This window comes from Rana temporaria, chromosome 5 (genome assembly GCF_905171775.1).
Source record: "Rana temporaria chromosome 5, aRanTem1.1, whole genome shotgun sequence".
Lineage (NCBI taxonomy): Eukaryota > Metazoa > Chordata > Amphibia > Anura > Ranidae > Rana > Rana temporaria.
The window spans coordinates 374267113-374284104 of NC_053493.1; the positions used below are offsets into that span (position 1 = coordinate 374267113).

The window sequence follows — 16992 nt, forward strand, 5'->3', positions numbered from 1 at the left end:
GTCTCTCTCTCTTTATCTATCTATCTGTCTGTCTGTCTATCCAATTAACTATCTATCGGAATATCTGTCTGTCTGTCTGCAGGTCCCATTGTCTGCACATGACGTTGGCGGGGGGGGGGGGGGGGGGGGGTTGGCTGGGGTTTTGTTTGCGCCCCCCCCAAAAAATGGAGCACCAGCCGCCACTGGTCCCCCCCAAAATCCATACCATGCCGTTTGTGTCTGGTATCAATTTTAGGCCAAAAAAAATAAAAATGGAAAAGTAGCAAAAATGGAAAACGCTCCACCTCCATGGAGGCCTACCATCGACTGCCTCTACATTACAACCACAAACAAGTTTAAATTACATTTTTTCCTTTAGAAATGTTGTTATTGCTGCAGCAGGCTCTATACATCGTACAGATGCCCCACTTTACAGGCAGACAAAGGGGACCCCAAGGCACAATATTTAGAGGAATATACAATTTTTATTGTTTCACTTCAAGCATCATTAAAATCACTGCTGAAAAAACGATTGTTTTAAAAATATTTTTTTGCATTGATACAGGTCACCCAGGGCAGTACCCAGGCCCCAATAGCTTGCATATAAGCCTTTAAAATTAGGATTTTTGTTTTTTCATGCTCGTGTCCCATAGACTTTGATAGAATTTGCATGTTAACTAGAACTTTTTGCATGTTCGAGATGTTCTGGTGTGAACCGAATTGGGGGGCTTTCGGCCCATTCCCACTAGGCAGCTATTAGAGGTCTCAGGCCCCATACACACGAGAGGATTTATCCGCGGATAAATCCTCTCGAGGATTTCAGCAGATTTCTATGCGATGGCGTGTACACACCATCGCATTGAAATCCGCGCCGAAATCCTCTGGCGATGACGTGTCGCGCCGTCGCCGCAATTATGACGCGGCGACTGGCGCGACGCTGTCATATAAGGAATTCCACGCATGCGTCAAATCATTACGACGCGTGCGGGGAATCCCTTTGGACGGATGGATCCGGTGAGTCTGTACAGACGAGCGGATCCATCCGTTGGGATGGACTTCAGCAGATGGATTTGTTGAGCATGTCAGCAAATGTTCATCTGCTGAAAATCCATCCCAGGGGAGATTTATCCGCGGATAAAGATCCGCTGGCGTGTACACACCATAGGATCTATCCGCTGAAACCCATTTGCTGGGATTTATCTGCGGATGGATTCTATGGTGTGTATGGGGCCTCAGAGTAGTAAGTGTATTATAAATAGTGAGGTAGTGCCAGCCCTGCTTCTGCCAGTTTTTAGTTGTATATAGTTGTATATAGTCTGACAACAGGGATGAGCCAGATGTTCGAATCGAACGTAAGTCTGACAATAGGGTGTTTGCCCGAGATCGCAGTGCATTGGCGTCCTATGATTGGCAAAAACATGCACCTGATCTACATTATTTGGCCAATCAAAGTGCGCTCTGCTGAGAGAGCCATAATTGGCCAAGGCAGGGTGGCTTTGACCAATCATGGCTCAGGGGGCTAAGTCCACGTCTCACGCTATGTAAGGCTGCTTAGTGTACACAGTGTATGTATAGTATGTAATGTATGAGGAAAAGGAAAAAAAGGAAAACATTTCATTTAAAACTGCTTGTGGCTGTAATGTATTGTCAGATCCCAGCAATATAGATACACATCATTGAAACAAACTGAGTTAGTAATAGCGATAGGGCTAGCATAATAGTTAATCTTGGATTAGCATTTTTTTGGCAAAAGAACAGGAACGGGAGATTTGAAAGGAGTTAAATAAAGGAAACTGCACCCTTAAAATAACACCAAAAACCACATACATTTTTTCATACCCATTGACTCCAAAGCACCTCATATAAGTGCAAAACTTTTACTGAAATATCCCAATTTTGGATGGAATTTTGGCAGAGGAACACTCCTGACTATTTCTTCTTAAAAATCTAATCTATAAATTTTCCTCTGAGTTGCTTAAAAATTGTTTTGTTATTTGCAACAAAGCCAGACAAATATACTAAGAATTCATATAACCTTTGAAACTCTAAATACTGGGCCTGATTCTTGTAGAACGGCGTATTTTTGTGGTGGCGTAACGTATCCGATTTACGTTACGCCTCCGCAACTTAGACGGGCAAGTGCTGTATTCTCAAAGCACTTGCTCCGTAAGTTGCGGCGGCGTAGCGTAAATCGGCCGGCGTAAGCCAGCCTAATTCAAATTTGGAACAGGGGGGCGTGTTTTATGTAAATGTGCTGTGACCCGACGTGATTGACGTTTCTCACGAACGGCGAATGCGCCGTCCGTGGAAATCTCCCAGTGTGCATTGCTCCTAATACGCCGCAAGGACGTATTGATTTTGACGTGAACGTAAATTACGTCCAGCCCCATTCACGGATGAGTTACGCAAACAACGTAAAAATTTAAAATTTCGTCGCGGGAACGACGGCCATACTTAACATTGTTACGCCGCACTTACGCCACCATATAGCAGGGGTAACTATACGCCGGGAAACGGCGTAACTTTTCTGCGTCGGACGGGCGTACGTTCGGGAATTCGCGTATCTAGCTGATTTACCTATTTCAACACAAAAATCAGCTTACACGCCCCTAGCGGCCAGTGTAAAAATGCAGTTACGATCCGACGGCGTAAGAGACTTACGCCTGTCGGATCTAACAGATATCTATGCGTAACTGATTCTAAGAATCAGGCGCATAGATACGACGGCACAACGCAGAGATACGCCGTCGTATCTCGGTTGTGAATCTGGGCCACTATATTTAATGGCGTATAACTCTCACTTTTTTTAAAATAGAGGGTAAACTGTGCCTGCGTGTTATACGCAGGAGGTCGTGGAAAGTTTTTTTCCTGAAACTTCCCTCTTAAAGTTAGGGTGTGTGGTATAAGCCTGTGCGTGTTATACGCCAATAAATAAGGTAAATAATTTAATATAACTTCATATTTTACTTGTTAGAAGCAAGAATGTTATAATGTTAATGCATTCATTACCTGTTTTTCTCCTGAATTTTTACAATCTCATGAGTTTGTTGAATGAGCTGTTTTTCAAGCTTGTATGTCGACAAAGAGTTTTCCAACAACTGAATCTCCAGTCGGGAAGTTTGATTGAGAACCTTGAAGAAAGAAATGGAATGTTGAGGTAAAAATGCCATCTTTCAAACTGTCCTGTTACATTAGCACAGGGATATATAAAATATATGACCTAGTCTAACAAGCCTTGACGGATAGCAAACAAGCACAGCGTGATTGTGTAAGGATGCATTATAGCAATCCAAAGCAATGAATGCATGTCATTGAAGCATAAGTAAATGTTATTGTAAACCTGTAGTTATATATCTCCCCTGGCCTTTGCATGGTGGTCCGGCAGAAAGCCATGCTTGATAGGATGGTGAACTCTTATTGGCTCATGGGACATGTGAGGTTTGACAGCCATTTTTATTTCACACTTTGGCTCAGTGCTGCTAACTCTACTACTTGTCAGAATCCTTACAGACGGGGGATTTAGGGATCTAAAAACAGCTGGGCCAGCTTCTGTTCAGATAATGATAAAATAAAATCTTGTGATTTCTAATTTAACCATAACTGTTGAAAGAAACTAAAAAGTGCATGTTAGAGCTGGGAAAGGGACACGTTGTCTTTGGCGTGAAGTTGTTTCTGTGCTTCGGATTCAGTTTTATTGTTTAGATTAAATAGTGCATTTCTAAATAGCAGTTGTGTCAGACTTTACTTGAAAACCACAGTCTTGGTATAGTTGGTGTCCAAGAAAAAGTTACAGACGTGAAGAGTTTAGATTTTTCTTCTTGTGCTCGATATAATGAGAATACATGAGAATCCAGTTTGTGTCAATTCTTGAAGCATTTTTTTTCGGGTGATGTATTAATTTTTAGCTTTTGTTTTAGGATAAAGGAACTTTAGAATTAGCTTCTAGACAGATAGGGGCAGATCCACAAAGAAAGTACGCCGGCGTATCTACTGATATGCCGGCGTACTTTCAAATTTCCCGCGTCGTATCTTTGTTTTGAATCCTCAAAACAAGATACAACGGCATCTGGGTTAGATCCGACAGGCGTATGTCTTCGTACGCTTTCGGATCGTAGATGCAATTCTTCGGCGTCCGCTGGGTGGCGTTCCCGTCGTAATCCGTGTCGAGTATGCAAAATAGCTATTTCCGACGATCCACGAACGTACGAGCGGCCGTCGCATTCTTTTACGTCGTTTCCTGACGGCTTTTTTCGGCGTATAGTTAAAGTGCATGTTAGAGCTGGGAAAGGGACATGTTGTCTTTGGCGTGAAGTTGTTTCTGTGCTTCGGATTCAGTTTAATTGTTTAGATTAAATAGTGCATTTCTAAATAGCAGTTGTGTCAGACTTTACTTGAAAACCACAGTCTTGGTATAGTTGGTGTCCAAGAAAAAGTTACAGACGTGAAGAGTTTATATTTTTCTTCTTGTGCTCGATATAATGAGAATACATGAGAATCCAGTTTGTGTCAATTCTTGAAGCATTTTTTTCGGGTGATGTATTAATTTTTAGCTTTTGTTTTAGGATAAAGGAACTTTAGAATTAGCTTCTAGACAGATAGGGGCAGATCCACAAAGAAAGTACGCCGGCATATCTACTGATATGCCGGCGTACTTTCAAATTTCCCGCGTCGTATCTTTGTTTTGAATCCTCAAAACAAGATACAACGGCATCTGGGTTAGATCCGACAGGCGTATGTCTTCGTACGCCTTCGGATCGTAGATGCAATTCTTCGGGGTCCGCTGGGTGGCGTTCCCGTCGTAATCCGCGTTGAGTATGCAAAATAGCTATTTCCGACGATCCACGAACGTACGAGCGGCCGTCGCATTCTTTTACGTCGTTTCCGTTCGGCTTTTTTCGGCGTATAGTTAAAGCTGCTATTTGGTGGCGTACGCAATGTTAAGTATGGCCGTCGTTCCCGCGTCAAATTTGAAAATATTTTTTTTGTTTGCGTAAGTCGTCCGTTAATGGGGCTGGACGTAATTTACGTCCATGTCAAAACAATGACGTCCTTGCGATGTCATTTAGCGCAATGCACGGCGGGAAATTTAGGGACGGCGCATGCGCAGTTCATTCGGCGCAGGGACGTGCTTCATTTAAATGAAACACGCCCCCTACTCGCCGATTTGAATTACGCGCCGTTACGCCGCGAGAGATACACTACGCCGCCGTAACTTACGGCGCAAATTATTTCTGGATTCGAAGATTAGAAAAGTAAGTTACAGCAGCGTAGCGTATCTCACATACGCTGCGCCCCTGCAAATGTACGAGAATCTGCCCCATAGTAAACAGTCGGCCATAAAACTTTTGGCCATAATATTAAAAGCTGGACAGCAGTTTGCAGAAGGCACTTTTCTGTTCCAACATGACTGTGGTCCTGTGCACAAATCCTGCACTACTAAACATTTTTGGGACAAATTGTGAGGCAGGTCTTCTTGTTCTACATCAGTACCTGACCTCACAAATGTTATTTTTTCCTCAGAAATGCTCTGAATTTTGCGGAAAGCCTTTCCAGAATAGTTAAGACTGTTATAATCACAGAGGGGAGAGGTCAGCTCCATATTAGCACCCATTAATATGAATCTAAGGTTATATTTGTGAATATATTGTGAGGGTGGGACTCTGTACTATGTGAAAGATTGCTGGTTTACGCCATATTTTGGAGAGAAAGACACACTAAATGCACAGCTGTGTCTTGGGCTTTTTAAGTCTGACCTGACATAGCTCAGGGCCCCACCCACAGACAGGAAGTCTGTCCTGGGAATCAGGTGGATTCACAAATCCCTCTGAGAGGAGTCAGAGGCTGTATGCATGTCTGCAGGAGGCAGATGTCATTAATGATTGAGCAGCAAGATGCTGACAGGAGTAAGCTATATGTGTGCTTAACTCTAGGAAACTGTTTGTTCTGAGGAACAGAACTTAGACCTAAGCTAAAGGCCTGAAACAGCCGGATGGCAAATATGAAAAGCCAGGAGGCTAAACTGTTGAATTGGCAAGATACAGGAATGGTGGAACCCCCTGCGAGGGCTGATAATGTATTTGTGAAGGTTTGTACTTATAAATAAAAGTGGGCTACCCGGCCCTTAAAAACTCAGTTCTGGACTGACGTACTCACTTGAAAACGCATCTATCGCTGGAGTCTAATAACCCCAATCTTACAATATATATATATATATATATATATATATAAATAATATTTTCAAAAGTATTGGGACACCTTTACACTTTAATGGCAACCAGTCTTAGTCCATAGGGTTCAACTCTTCTGGGAAGGCTGTCCACAAGGTTTAGGAGTGTGTCTATGGGAATGTTTGACCATTCTTCCAGAAGCACATTTGTGAGGTCAGGCACTGATGTTGGATCAGAAAGCCTGGCTCGCAGTCTCCACTCTACTTCATGCTAAAGATTTTCTATCGGTTGAGGTCAGGCCAATCAAGCTCCTTCTCCCAAAACTCACTCATCCATGTCTTTATGGACCTTGCTTTGTGCACTAGTGCACAGTCATGTTGGAACAGTTTAAAAGTTCATGTGCATGTAAAGACCAGTGTCCCAATACTTTTGTTAATAGAGTGTATATACAGGAAATATTTACAGGGTTATTTCACCTAATATCAGTTCTATCAGTTTTTGGTGGATGGACAGTTTCTAAGTTACTAAGGCAAGCCATAGATGATTCAATCTTCTTTCCTTCTACAATGGGTGGAAGGAAAGAAAATCCCTTGATTTCTCCATCAACACAGTTAGTGTTAATGGAGAAATGTGTCCCTCTGTGCTATTGTGTTCTGCTGGTGGGGAGCCTTCCTGGCCAGCAAAACAAAATGATTATTCCTAGCAGCTATATAAATCTCCAGTAGTTGCATGTAACAAATCCAACAGCCTGGTTGTACCCAAGTCAATTGATGGATCCACTTGGGTACAAGCACTCTACCCACAGATGGATCAAATCTCGGCCAGTCTCTCCTGAACCACCTGAGATTCCATCCATCTATCGCCGGCTTTATCGTCTCTATAGGTGAGATATCTGCACCTGCGTACCTGAGTTTGCATATCTGCTGTGGCCATTATAAGGAGGTCCTACTTTTCCTGACAGGTGTTTTAGTTACCTGACATGATGGACAATGCAGCACACAAAGGTGGGCAGGGTCTGGAATTATGACAGACAGACAGAATAAGAAAACTAAAGGGATAATAGGCTTTCCCTGCTCTTCTAAAAAAAATATATATATATTTTTATTTCCATCTGTGATGCTATTGGATAGCCCCACACACTTCCTGTCTGGTTAAATGTTTTTCAGCAGGACAGGAAGTGAGGGAAAATATCTATCACAGTGCCCTGGATAACAGTAAAAAACACCAACAGAGATTCAAACCCTTGCCCACTCTATCCAAAACTAAAAAAAAAAATGTCTGGTTTGACAAACACTTTAAGTAAAGACTTGTTATTCACAGAGGAGGGATGTAATCGTGTTTGCTTTCATACAGATAGCAACCAGTGGAAGCATTTATAAATGTGTACAATAAATGCAATATTTGAAACGTGGACAAGCAAGGCAGAAAAAAATGTGTGGCTCCTCAAAAATTACTTTGAAGCAATAATAACTTAAAATGTATAATTTATTGAAAATACACTACAGTTCCCTTTAAGTCGTTTCAAGGCAATCTATTAAAATAAAAGAAGCCACAAAGAAGAACGCACTTTTTAATAACGGTCCAGCAAGCAATTCCCAGAATTGCCTAATGGCTGAATCATTGATGTCTGTTCTCGTTCATACCAAAGTTGTAAAAATGTCACAGGTACAATTATTGTGAAGCCAGAGTCAAATTACTGAAAATAAATAAATAGGAGTGCACTATATCGGAAATTAATAATCTACTTCAAAAAAGAATTAATAGACAAATGAACAAATTTATTTAGGCTAACATATGTATCACTCGCAGCCATTAGTTCCAGTGTTTATTTGAACTTAAATGTTGTTTAGTTTACTGTTTGACCTCAACCTTTATATGAATGGGGCCTTCAGTGTTTTCATTGCATGGAATACAACACTAAAACATGGGACTTTCGGCTACACACCCTCAGTGTTGACTTTTCCAGCTTCAGTGTATATCATTTGTTTAACATGTACCACTGACACACTTATGAGTATATTTATGATAGTATCATGTATGACATTGATTTTTGCAGTAGTTGGATAAAGGGATAAAACCTTTATTCTAACTGTTGTTGTATTACTGCTTATAGCCAGGGGTGAATGAAAATGTCATCATCATAACTATTTTTGGACTCCTTAGAGTACAGCTGCACCTTTTTGATCATTTTAACCACTTGACCACCGCCCCATGTCAAAAAGATGTCCTCTTTTTAAAGTTGAATATCTCGATAACGGCAGCAGCTGCTGCCACAACCGAGATATTCATCTTTTCAGGGGGCGGTGGTGTACACGATAACGGCGGTCTCCGCGGCGGATTCGCCGCGAGATCGCCGTTATCGGTGGTGGGAGAGGGCCCCCCCCCCCTCCCGCGCCCTCCGCCGCTTACCGGAGCCGTCGGTAGCGGCGGAGGGGATCGGATGTGTCCGGCAGCTGAGCGGGGACGGGACTGAAGGATCTCTTCACCCGTCCTCATAGCTCTGCTGGGCGGAAGTGACGTCAAAACGTCAGTCCCGCCCAGCCTCTTAAAGAAACATTTTTTTTTTTGTCATTTGAAAAAATGACATTTTTTTTTTTTTTTTTTGCATTTAAGTCTAATTATGAGATCTGAGGTCTTTTTGACCCCAGATCTCATATTTAGGAGGACCTGTCATGCTTTTTTCTATTACAAGGGATGTTTACATTCCTTGTAATAGGAATAAAAGTGATCAATTTTTTTTTTTTTTTTTATTTCAGTGTAAAAAATTATAAAACTAAATAAAAAGAAATAAGAAAACCAAAAAAAATTTTTTTAAAGCGCCCCGTCCCGACGAGCTCGCGCGCAGAAGCAAACGCATACGCGAGTAGCGCCCGCATATGAAAACGGTATTCAAACCACACAAGTGAGGTATCGCCGCGATCGTTAGAGTGAGAGCAATAATTCTAGCCCTAGACCTACTCTGCAACTCAAAAAATGCAACCTGTAGAATTTTTTAAACGTTGCCTATCGAGATTTTTAAGGGTAAAAGTTTGACGCCATGCCACGAGCGGGCGCAATTTTTAAGCGTGACATGTTGGGTATCATTTTACTCGGCGTAACATTATCTTTCACAATATATAAAAAAATTGGGCAAAATGTATTGTTGTCTTATTTTTTAATTCAAAAAAGTGATTTTTATCCAAAAAAAGTGCGCTTGTAAGACCGCTGCGCAAATACGGTGTGACAAAAAGTATTGCAATGACTGCCATTTTATTCCCTAGGATGTCTGCTAAAAAAAAATATATAATGTTTGGGGGTTCTGATTAATTTTCTAGCAAAAAAATTGTGATTTTCACATGAAGGAGAGAAGTGCCAGAATTAACCCGGTGGGCAAGTGGTTAAAGATGGTACGAGGATAGGGCTTTAAATAAAATGTTACTTTTTGCTCACATAATAGCATTTAAAAAAGTACATCAATCAAATGGATCCGAATTTTAAATATTTGCCATCTTACAGGAAACATCTAAAAGTTTGTGCCCAAGTGATTGCTATTCTCCAAGAATAGGAGTGAGATTTGGTGATTGGTCACTACTGTGCTGCTCACTTTTCTGCTTGATGAAGGGAAAACTGTACCTGAGAACCTGCAGTGCAAGGATCTCTCTGAATCTGGCTTCTACCACTTTGTTTGCTGTGTCTTGGAGATTACTCCACCAGCCATCTGATCACATTTATCAAAGGTGCTGCTCTAACAGATAGAAAAGCCCTGCTGTTTTACCATGTTGGCCACCTCCACATGAAAGGAAATTGAGATTGCAACTTCAGGCTCTAGTGGGTCCTTATGTAACAGCTGGTAGTGCAGGCAGGGAAAAAGCTTCCAGGCCAAGCTCCAAAATGTTTCACCCCACCCATGGGGCTTAGTCATGGGTGGAGTGAAATATGTTGGGGTGTGGTCTGGAAAGAGTCTAGGCTGAGGCTGCTTTCATTCTTACACAGTGCAAAACAAGCAGGTAATAGCACAGACCCATCGTTTACCCTCTTCTTGCCTTTTTTAAGTACAGCTACCAAAGCACAGATCCTCCTTAGTTTTTACTGTAAATTTTGATCTCCCTTATTTTGACATTGGTTGGGGCTGACTGGCTGACTGGGACTGTCTGTGGGCAGTGACACAAAAATAAACCTTGCTGCTATGCCCTCTCCATCGTGTGCTTTTTTATTCAGTCGGTGCCATCTAAAGGAGCTTAGAATCCATTGTCCTTACCATACACATATACACATGGTCTGGGGGGTTTTCAGGAAGCCAATAAAACTACCCATTTGTTTTGGTTTATGGCATTGAATTGGCACAACCAGGGCGGAGAGAACATATGAATTCCATATAGGATCCAAATGTTCCCATTTAGGGACATAAAGCCACAAGATAAGAGTGCTAACCACTTAGCCACCATGCTTTCATACTAGCTCTGCTGCTTCTCCTCCAGCAACTATATTGTATCTCACAAACACAGATATTGTCACCTACCTGAGTTTCCACATCAGTGAGCTTCCTAGTCTGCTCTGCCGTTTGACTCAGCAAATTTGTTCCTATTTCCAGCATAGTAGCCGTCTGGTTCTGAACCGCATTTTGCTGCATCTGAACCATCTCTGACTTCATGTTGTCCACAATATAGTTCTCCAACTAATTAAAAAAAAAGTTAAAAAAATGTAATTAGCAGGTAAGAAATACATTTTTTAGTGTTCAGAAAAAAACATACAGAAACAAATTTGTAATATAAAAAAAACTCAATTTCTGTGAACTGGGCAGGTAACATCCTAGATATGCAAAAAGGAAAATGTGTCCAGATTTATTTTACTGATAGTCTTATAACATAAAAAGCAAAAGCATTTCAGGGGTTCAAAAGGTCCCCTTTCATTAGGACTATAAATCACAAATGAAAGGTTGTCCTCACTATTCAGTACTGATTGTTGTGTACAGGCGGTCCCCAGGTTACAAACAAGATCGGGTCTGTAGGTTTGTTCTTAAGTTGGATTTGTTTGTAAGTTGGAACAGGTACATTTTTTAAGTGTAGCTCCAGCCCAAAAAATGATTTTTAAGCTTTTAGGATAGCATAGGGAAGGGTTACCACCCCTGTAACATTTTTGTTGCTGTCTGTGCCCCAGTTCAGAAGATTTCACTTCACTCTCTGTCCCTGTGACAATTGGACTTTTTTGGGGGTTGTTGTGGAAACAAGCCTTGGTGATAAAGCTTCAGTGGAGACACCTTTTTCCCGTAATGGCTCTTGCAGGAGTGAATTTCCCTTCCTAGGGGTAGATTTCCTCTCACTCCCTGTTGTCTCCCTCCGTCTCCCTCCGTAAGTAGGAGTTGTTTGTAAGTCGGATGTTTGTAACTAGGGGACCGCCTGTATACAGTTTAAAACCAAATAAAGATTTGTCAGAAAAAATTATAATAAAACAAAAATGTATAGGAGTACACCATACAGAAAAATTATAATAAAACAATAACGTATAGGAGTACACCATACAGTATTAAGGTGTCTAATAAAATAAGCCTTGCATGGAAATTCTTTGTTCAAGAAATAATTTAGCATACAATTTTACCAGTTGATATTAGGTGTGATATATATTGGTACCTAAAAACGTATTCAAGGGCTCTCCGAGGTCAAAAGCTTAAGAAAGACTGTACTAGATCATGAATAGATAAGACTATAAATACGGTAAAGCATACGATAAATAGTTAGGCAAGTGAAGGCAGCCTATCACAGACTGTTGTAGAGGTTTATGAAATCTGTGGTGAACCAACCACAGAATTCTTGGCGTGTTAAACTTAATTTAAGCATAATCTAGTTTGTTTAAAAGGTTTCTAATTAAAAGATCGTAAATGTTACTTTAATCTATCATTAGAGTGTTTCAACATATCAAGGTTAAATCACTTGATTAATTACTACAAGCCCATTATAGAACAAGGGTTAAAGGTGAAGGAAATTGTTAATTTGTTGGAAATTGTTTAGAAGCAAAGGGAAGAAAATATATTTTGCCTTTCCCTAGAGAAGCCCAAAGTGAGGTCCTGTTCTTTCTTGATGATTCATATGGCTCCAGGTTTATGTTTGGCTTGCAAACAGCTTAAAATGTTCACAAGACAGAACAACTCTAAAGCTAAAGCTTGTGGATAATAAGACCCACAATCCAACGTTACACATAAAATACAATAGTTCCCATTACACATAAAATACAGTAGTTGCCACCTTACAATGACAAAGGCGCACTTCCAAACATCGCAGCCAGATTCTCACTGCAGAAGAGTTTGATAAAGAACAGTCTGCTGATTGGACAATATAGGGAAAGCAGGTGCTTTCTAACCTTAGTTATGAGATCTAACAATCCCCATCCTCTCTTGATGCAGGCATATCTGATAACAACTATGAAGGCTGACTTATAGCTGCAGGTTGTCTCAGCTGTGAGCACTTTCCACAGTCAAGCAACGGCAAGAGGATACCATGCACAGCTGAACCAGATTCTGAGTGCCCCAGTTTTAGGAAATATCCCCCGTAGTGTTGGAAAGGGGAACTGCATCAGAGATTAACCTCCCTGGCGGTATGATTATTTCAGAAAAAAAGGTGCTGAAAGCGGTACCATTATTTGCAAGGAAATTTGGCGTTTTATACTGTAGGCCTGTAATTCTTAGGAATAACTCACTTAAATCTGTCCAAACAAGAGTCTAGTAGGCATCCCGGGTATGATTTGTTTTAAAAACAAAATTATAAATTATAATATAATAAATAATTATAAATAATTATAACAAATAATAATATAATTATAATAAAAATTATTCAATAATGTAATCAACTCAAAATCATTGAAATTTGCTCAGTTGCAGAATTGTCGCTGTTACTTATTTTTTTATGACGAATTTCCCCACAAATCGCCATCGCACAATTCGGCAAGTGATTATAATTTATTATCGCTGTTTTCTAGTTGTGGATTCAGCGAGGCGAGCCCGAGTCTGACTCGGGGTTACCGATCGCAGCACAGAAATGTAACCCCGAGTCAGACTCGGGAATACCGCCAGGGGGGTTAAGTGAGTATTGCATTTAAAGTTGTTATTGTTTTAACTAAGGCTGGGTTATTCATTTTATAACTATAGGTTTGAGCTGTACTTTAAAACTATACTGACCTTTACAATTCTAAAATTAAGATCTAGTGTTGTGAAGTTCATGTACAACCCTTACCAGCAACAAGGTACAACTGGTCTTCTAGAGCCCTGGACAGGAGAGTACTGCCTGATGGAGGAACTATTCTAATATGTCTATCCTTCACATCATAACTACACACAAACGTATCATAGTATCATAGATATAATATTACTAGGTCTCACATACAACTGCTAACCCCAGAGTAAGGCTAGGAAAGCAGAAAATAATATCTAGCAGAACATATTGCTTTTCATAGCTATCCCTTTATTATTACGTTCACCATTTTCATAAGAGAACAAGTTAGCATAAAAAAAAGGTAAATTAAGTCTTAAAATTTGAGTAATAAAATACTATCTGACTTCAAAGGTTCCTACAAGTCTCCCGCACTAATCTGCTTTACAATTGCCTGCCAGGTATGAAGAGATAGTAGAAGATTTTTATGATTGTATCTGTTTCCACAAGTTTTATGTTTCTACAATTACTGACTAGTGTCAACAGCTTGCAGCATTTTACTCTAGGATTTATAAATGACACACATAAAACATTATCCTAGGCATGGCTAATACCTTTAACATCCAATTTGTCTTGTTTTACATGCTTAATGCTTTCCCTTGCAGACATACCATCAAGATACATTGGACATGTGTATTTATAGGGCAATAAATGTCTAAACCGTTACAATGTATTGGAGGAAACAAGCAAAAGTCAATCTTTCTAAGCCTGGGGCTTACAGTTTTGTGATTCCAATGACAGAGGACAGTAGTGTGGAAGACCACCTATCCAGTAGCAGATATTAGAATGCCAAGAAGGGTGGTAGGTGGGGCCTGTACTGTACTTGGTTTGTTTCTGGATGATATCCAGATATTGGTTTATTTTTTTAAGTGTGATATTTAAAAAGTAAACCCATGACTAAAGGATTTGTCAACCTTGGTCCTTACAATTAAAATAAAGACACGGACTGAGTGATATGGGTTTTATATGGCCACAGCAGCCACATTTTTATTAACCAAAGAATAAAGTAAAATCACGTAAAATATACCCATAAGTGCAAATTCAACAAAGTAATGCCCAACAACAAGAGGTTTTTGAGTGTCTTTAACCACTTCAGCCCCGGAAGAATTTACCCCCTTCCTGACCAGAGCATTTTTTGTGATTAGGCACTGCATCGCTTTTACTGACAATTGCGCGGTCATGCGACATTGTACCCAAACAAAATTGACGTCCTTTTTTTCCCACAAATAGAGCTTTCATTTGGTGGTATTTGATCACCTCTACGGTTTTTATTTTTTGCGCTATAAATAAAAAAAGGCGACAATTTTGGGAAAAAAAGCAATATTTTTTACTATAATAAATATCCCCCAAAAATATAGATAAAAAAACAAATTTCTTTCTCAGTTTAGGCCGATATGTATTCTTCTACATATTTTTGGTTAAAAAAAATCGCAATAAGCGTATATTGATTGTTTTTTTCAAAAGTTATAGGGCCAGATTCACATATAACTGCGGCGGCGTAACGTCTATACGTTACACCGCCGCAAGTTTTCAGCGCAAGTGCCTGATTCATTAAGCACTTGCATGTAAACCTACGGTGGTGTAACGTAAAGGCGTCCGGCGCAAGCCCGCCTAATTCAAATGGGGTGTGTACCATTTAAATTAGGCGCGCTCCCGTGCCGGACGTACTGCGCATGCTCCGTTTTGAAATTCCTGCCGTGCTTTGCGCGAAGTGACGTAATTTTTTTGAACGGCGATGTGCGTAATGTACTTTCGTATTCCCGGACGTCTTACGCAAAAAAAAAAAAAAATTATTTGACGCGGGAACAACGTCCATACTTTAACATGGCTAGTCTAAATTTAAGCCATGTTAAAGCAGCCGTAACTTTGCAACGGGAAAAACGACTAGCGACGACGTAACGGACGTGAAAACCTTTGTGGATCGCCGTAAAAGCTCATTTGCATACCCGACGCTGGAAAACTACGCGAACTCCACCCAGCGGCGGCTGAAGTATTGCATCCTAAGATCCGATGGTGTAAGTCAATTACACCTGTCGGATCTTAGGGCTATCTATGCGTAACTGATTCTATGCATCAGCCGCATAGATACTCTCAGAGATACGCCGTCGTATCTCTTCTGTGAATCTGGCCCATAGTTTCTACAAAATAGGGGATAGTTTTATGGCATTTTTATTATTAATTTTCTTTTATTAGAAATGGCAGCAATCAGCTGCCATTTGATGGTGTGTAGGCAAGACTGATGAAAGTCAGCTTCATCGGATATCCAACAAAAAAATCAATCGGATTAGATTTCATCAGATATCCGATCGTGTGTACAGGGCTTTAGAGTGGTAAGGATGTAGAACTACCTTCCACAGTTGGTGTTGTCAGTGGGGAGTTTGCATAAATTAGACAAACTTTTAGATGCATTTTGTAGCGAACACAATATACAGGGATATTGAGAGTGATAATAGCATGGACACACACACACACACACACACACACACACACACACACACACACACTCACTCAGGTTGAACTAGGTGGACCTGTGTCATTATTCAATCTTACCAACTATGTAACTATGTAATCTTTAATATTTTAAAATCAATTGCTTTCCAGAAAATAATACTTGGTGATCCTGACATAACAGTGCCTTGTTCAGGCACTTCCTGTTACAGGGTGACAGCACTCTGTCCCTGACCCCCAGTTGTGCTACTGCTTTGTCAGCTTGTCACATAGGTTTCCAATGAGGACAAGTGACCTTTTCAGCACAAAATACTCAGGCATAGTCCTTTGTTGTCACAGTCAGACAAGCCTGATCTTAGAAATGTCATGCCGCCCTCACTGGAGTGCATGTAGATAGGAAGTGACTGCAAAAAGGACAACGATGATCAGCAGTACAGAGAGGCAACAAAGCTAAGGTTTTCTATTTATACAATTGTTTATAATACACAGGGGGTTATTTACGAAAGACAAATCCACTTTGCACTACAAGTGCACTGCAAGTGCACTTGTAAGTGCAGTCGCTGTAGATCGCTGTAGATCTGAGGGGAAGCTCTGAAATTGGGCGAAGCTCTGCTGATTTTATCATCCAATGATGTGCAAGCAAAGATTTTGTTTTTTATTGTCCTTGCATGGTCCACTCAGATCTGCAGCGACTGCACTTTCAAGTGCACTTTCAAGTGCGCTTGCAGTGCACTTGTAGTGCAAAGTGGATTTGCTTTTCGTAAATAACCCCCCCCCCCCCCCAGTGTTTTAGCAAGCGTTATGTCTACATCTACCTAAAAGGATAGCCGTAGTTTTCATTAACTAGCTCCAAATTACTCCCTTGCCACCCATATCTAATCCCTAAATACAATAACATACTCAAATGCAAAATACTGGCTGTTCAGCCTCCTTGTATTTTATCTTAGCTCCAGTGACTAGTAACAGTCAGAAAAATGACACAAGATGACACACAATCACACTTATTAGCAACCCTTGGTTTAAAAACACAGTCCTTTCGATTTACGTGGTTACATAGTTAAAGTAACATACAAATTCAAGGTTTGCTAATTAAATACTAGCCCCCTATCCCATGTGAAAATGCTGAAATCCACTTAAGTTGAAATATTTATTTACTATACACTGCAGTTCTTAGGCAAGAGTGATGACATGATTCCTCCAGTGAGATCCTGGGAATCTCA

The 16992-nt window shown here is 40.5% G+C and overlaps 1 protein-coding gene across 1 annotated transcript in view; it reads right to left on the minus strand.

The window, feature by feature from the left end:
- ANGPT1 (angiopoietin 1) overlaps positions 1 to 16992 on the minus strand; it is a 406724-nt gene that overhangs the window by 165189 nt on the left and 224543 nt on the right. The window contains exons 2-3 of the mRNA XM_040354850.1: positions 10645 to 10800; positions 2989 to 3110 (exon numbers count right to left, since the gene is read on the minus strand). Of these exons, the coding sequence (XP_040210784.1) occupies positions 2989 to 3110; positions 10645 to 10800 (278 nt within the window). The remainder of the gene's footprint in view (positions 1 to 2988; positions 3111 to 10644; positions 10801 to 16992) is intronic.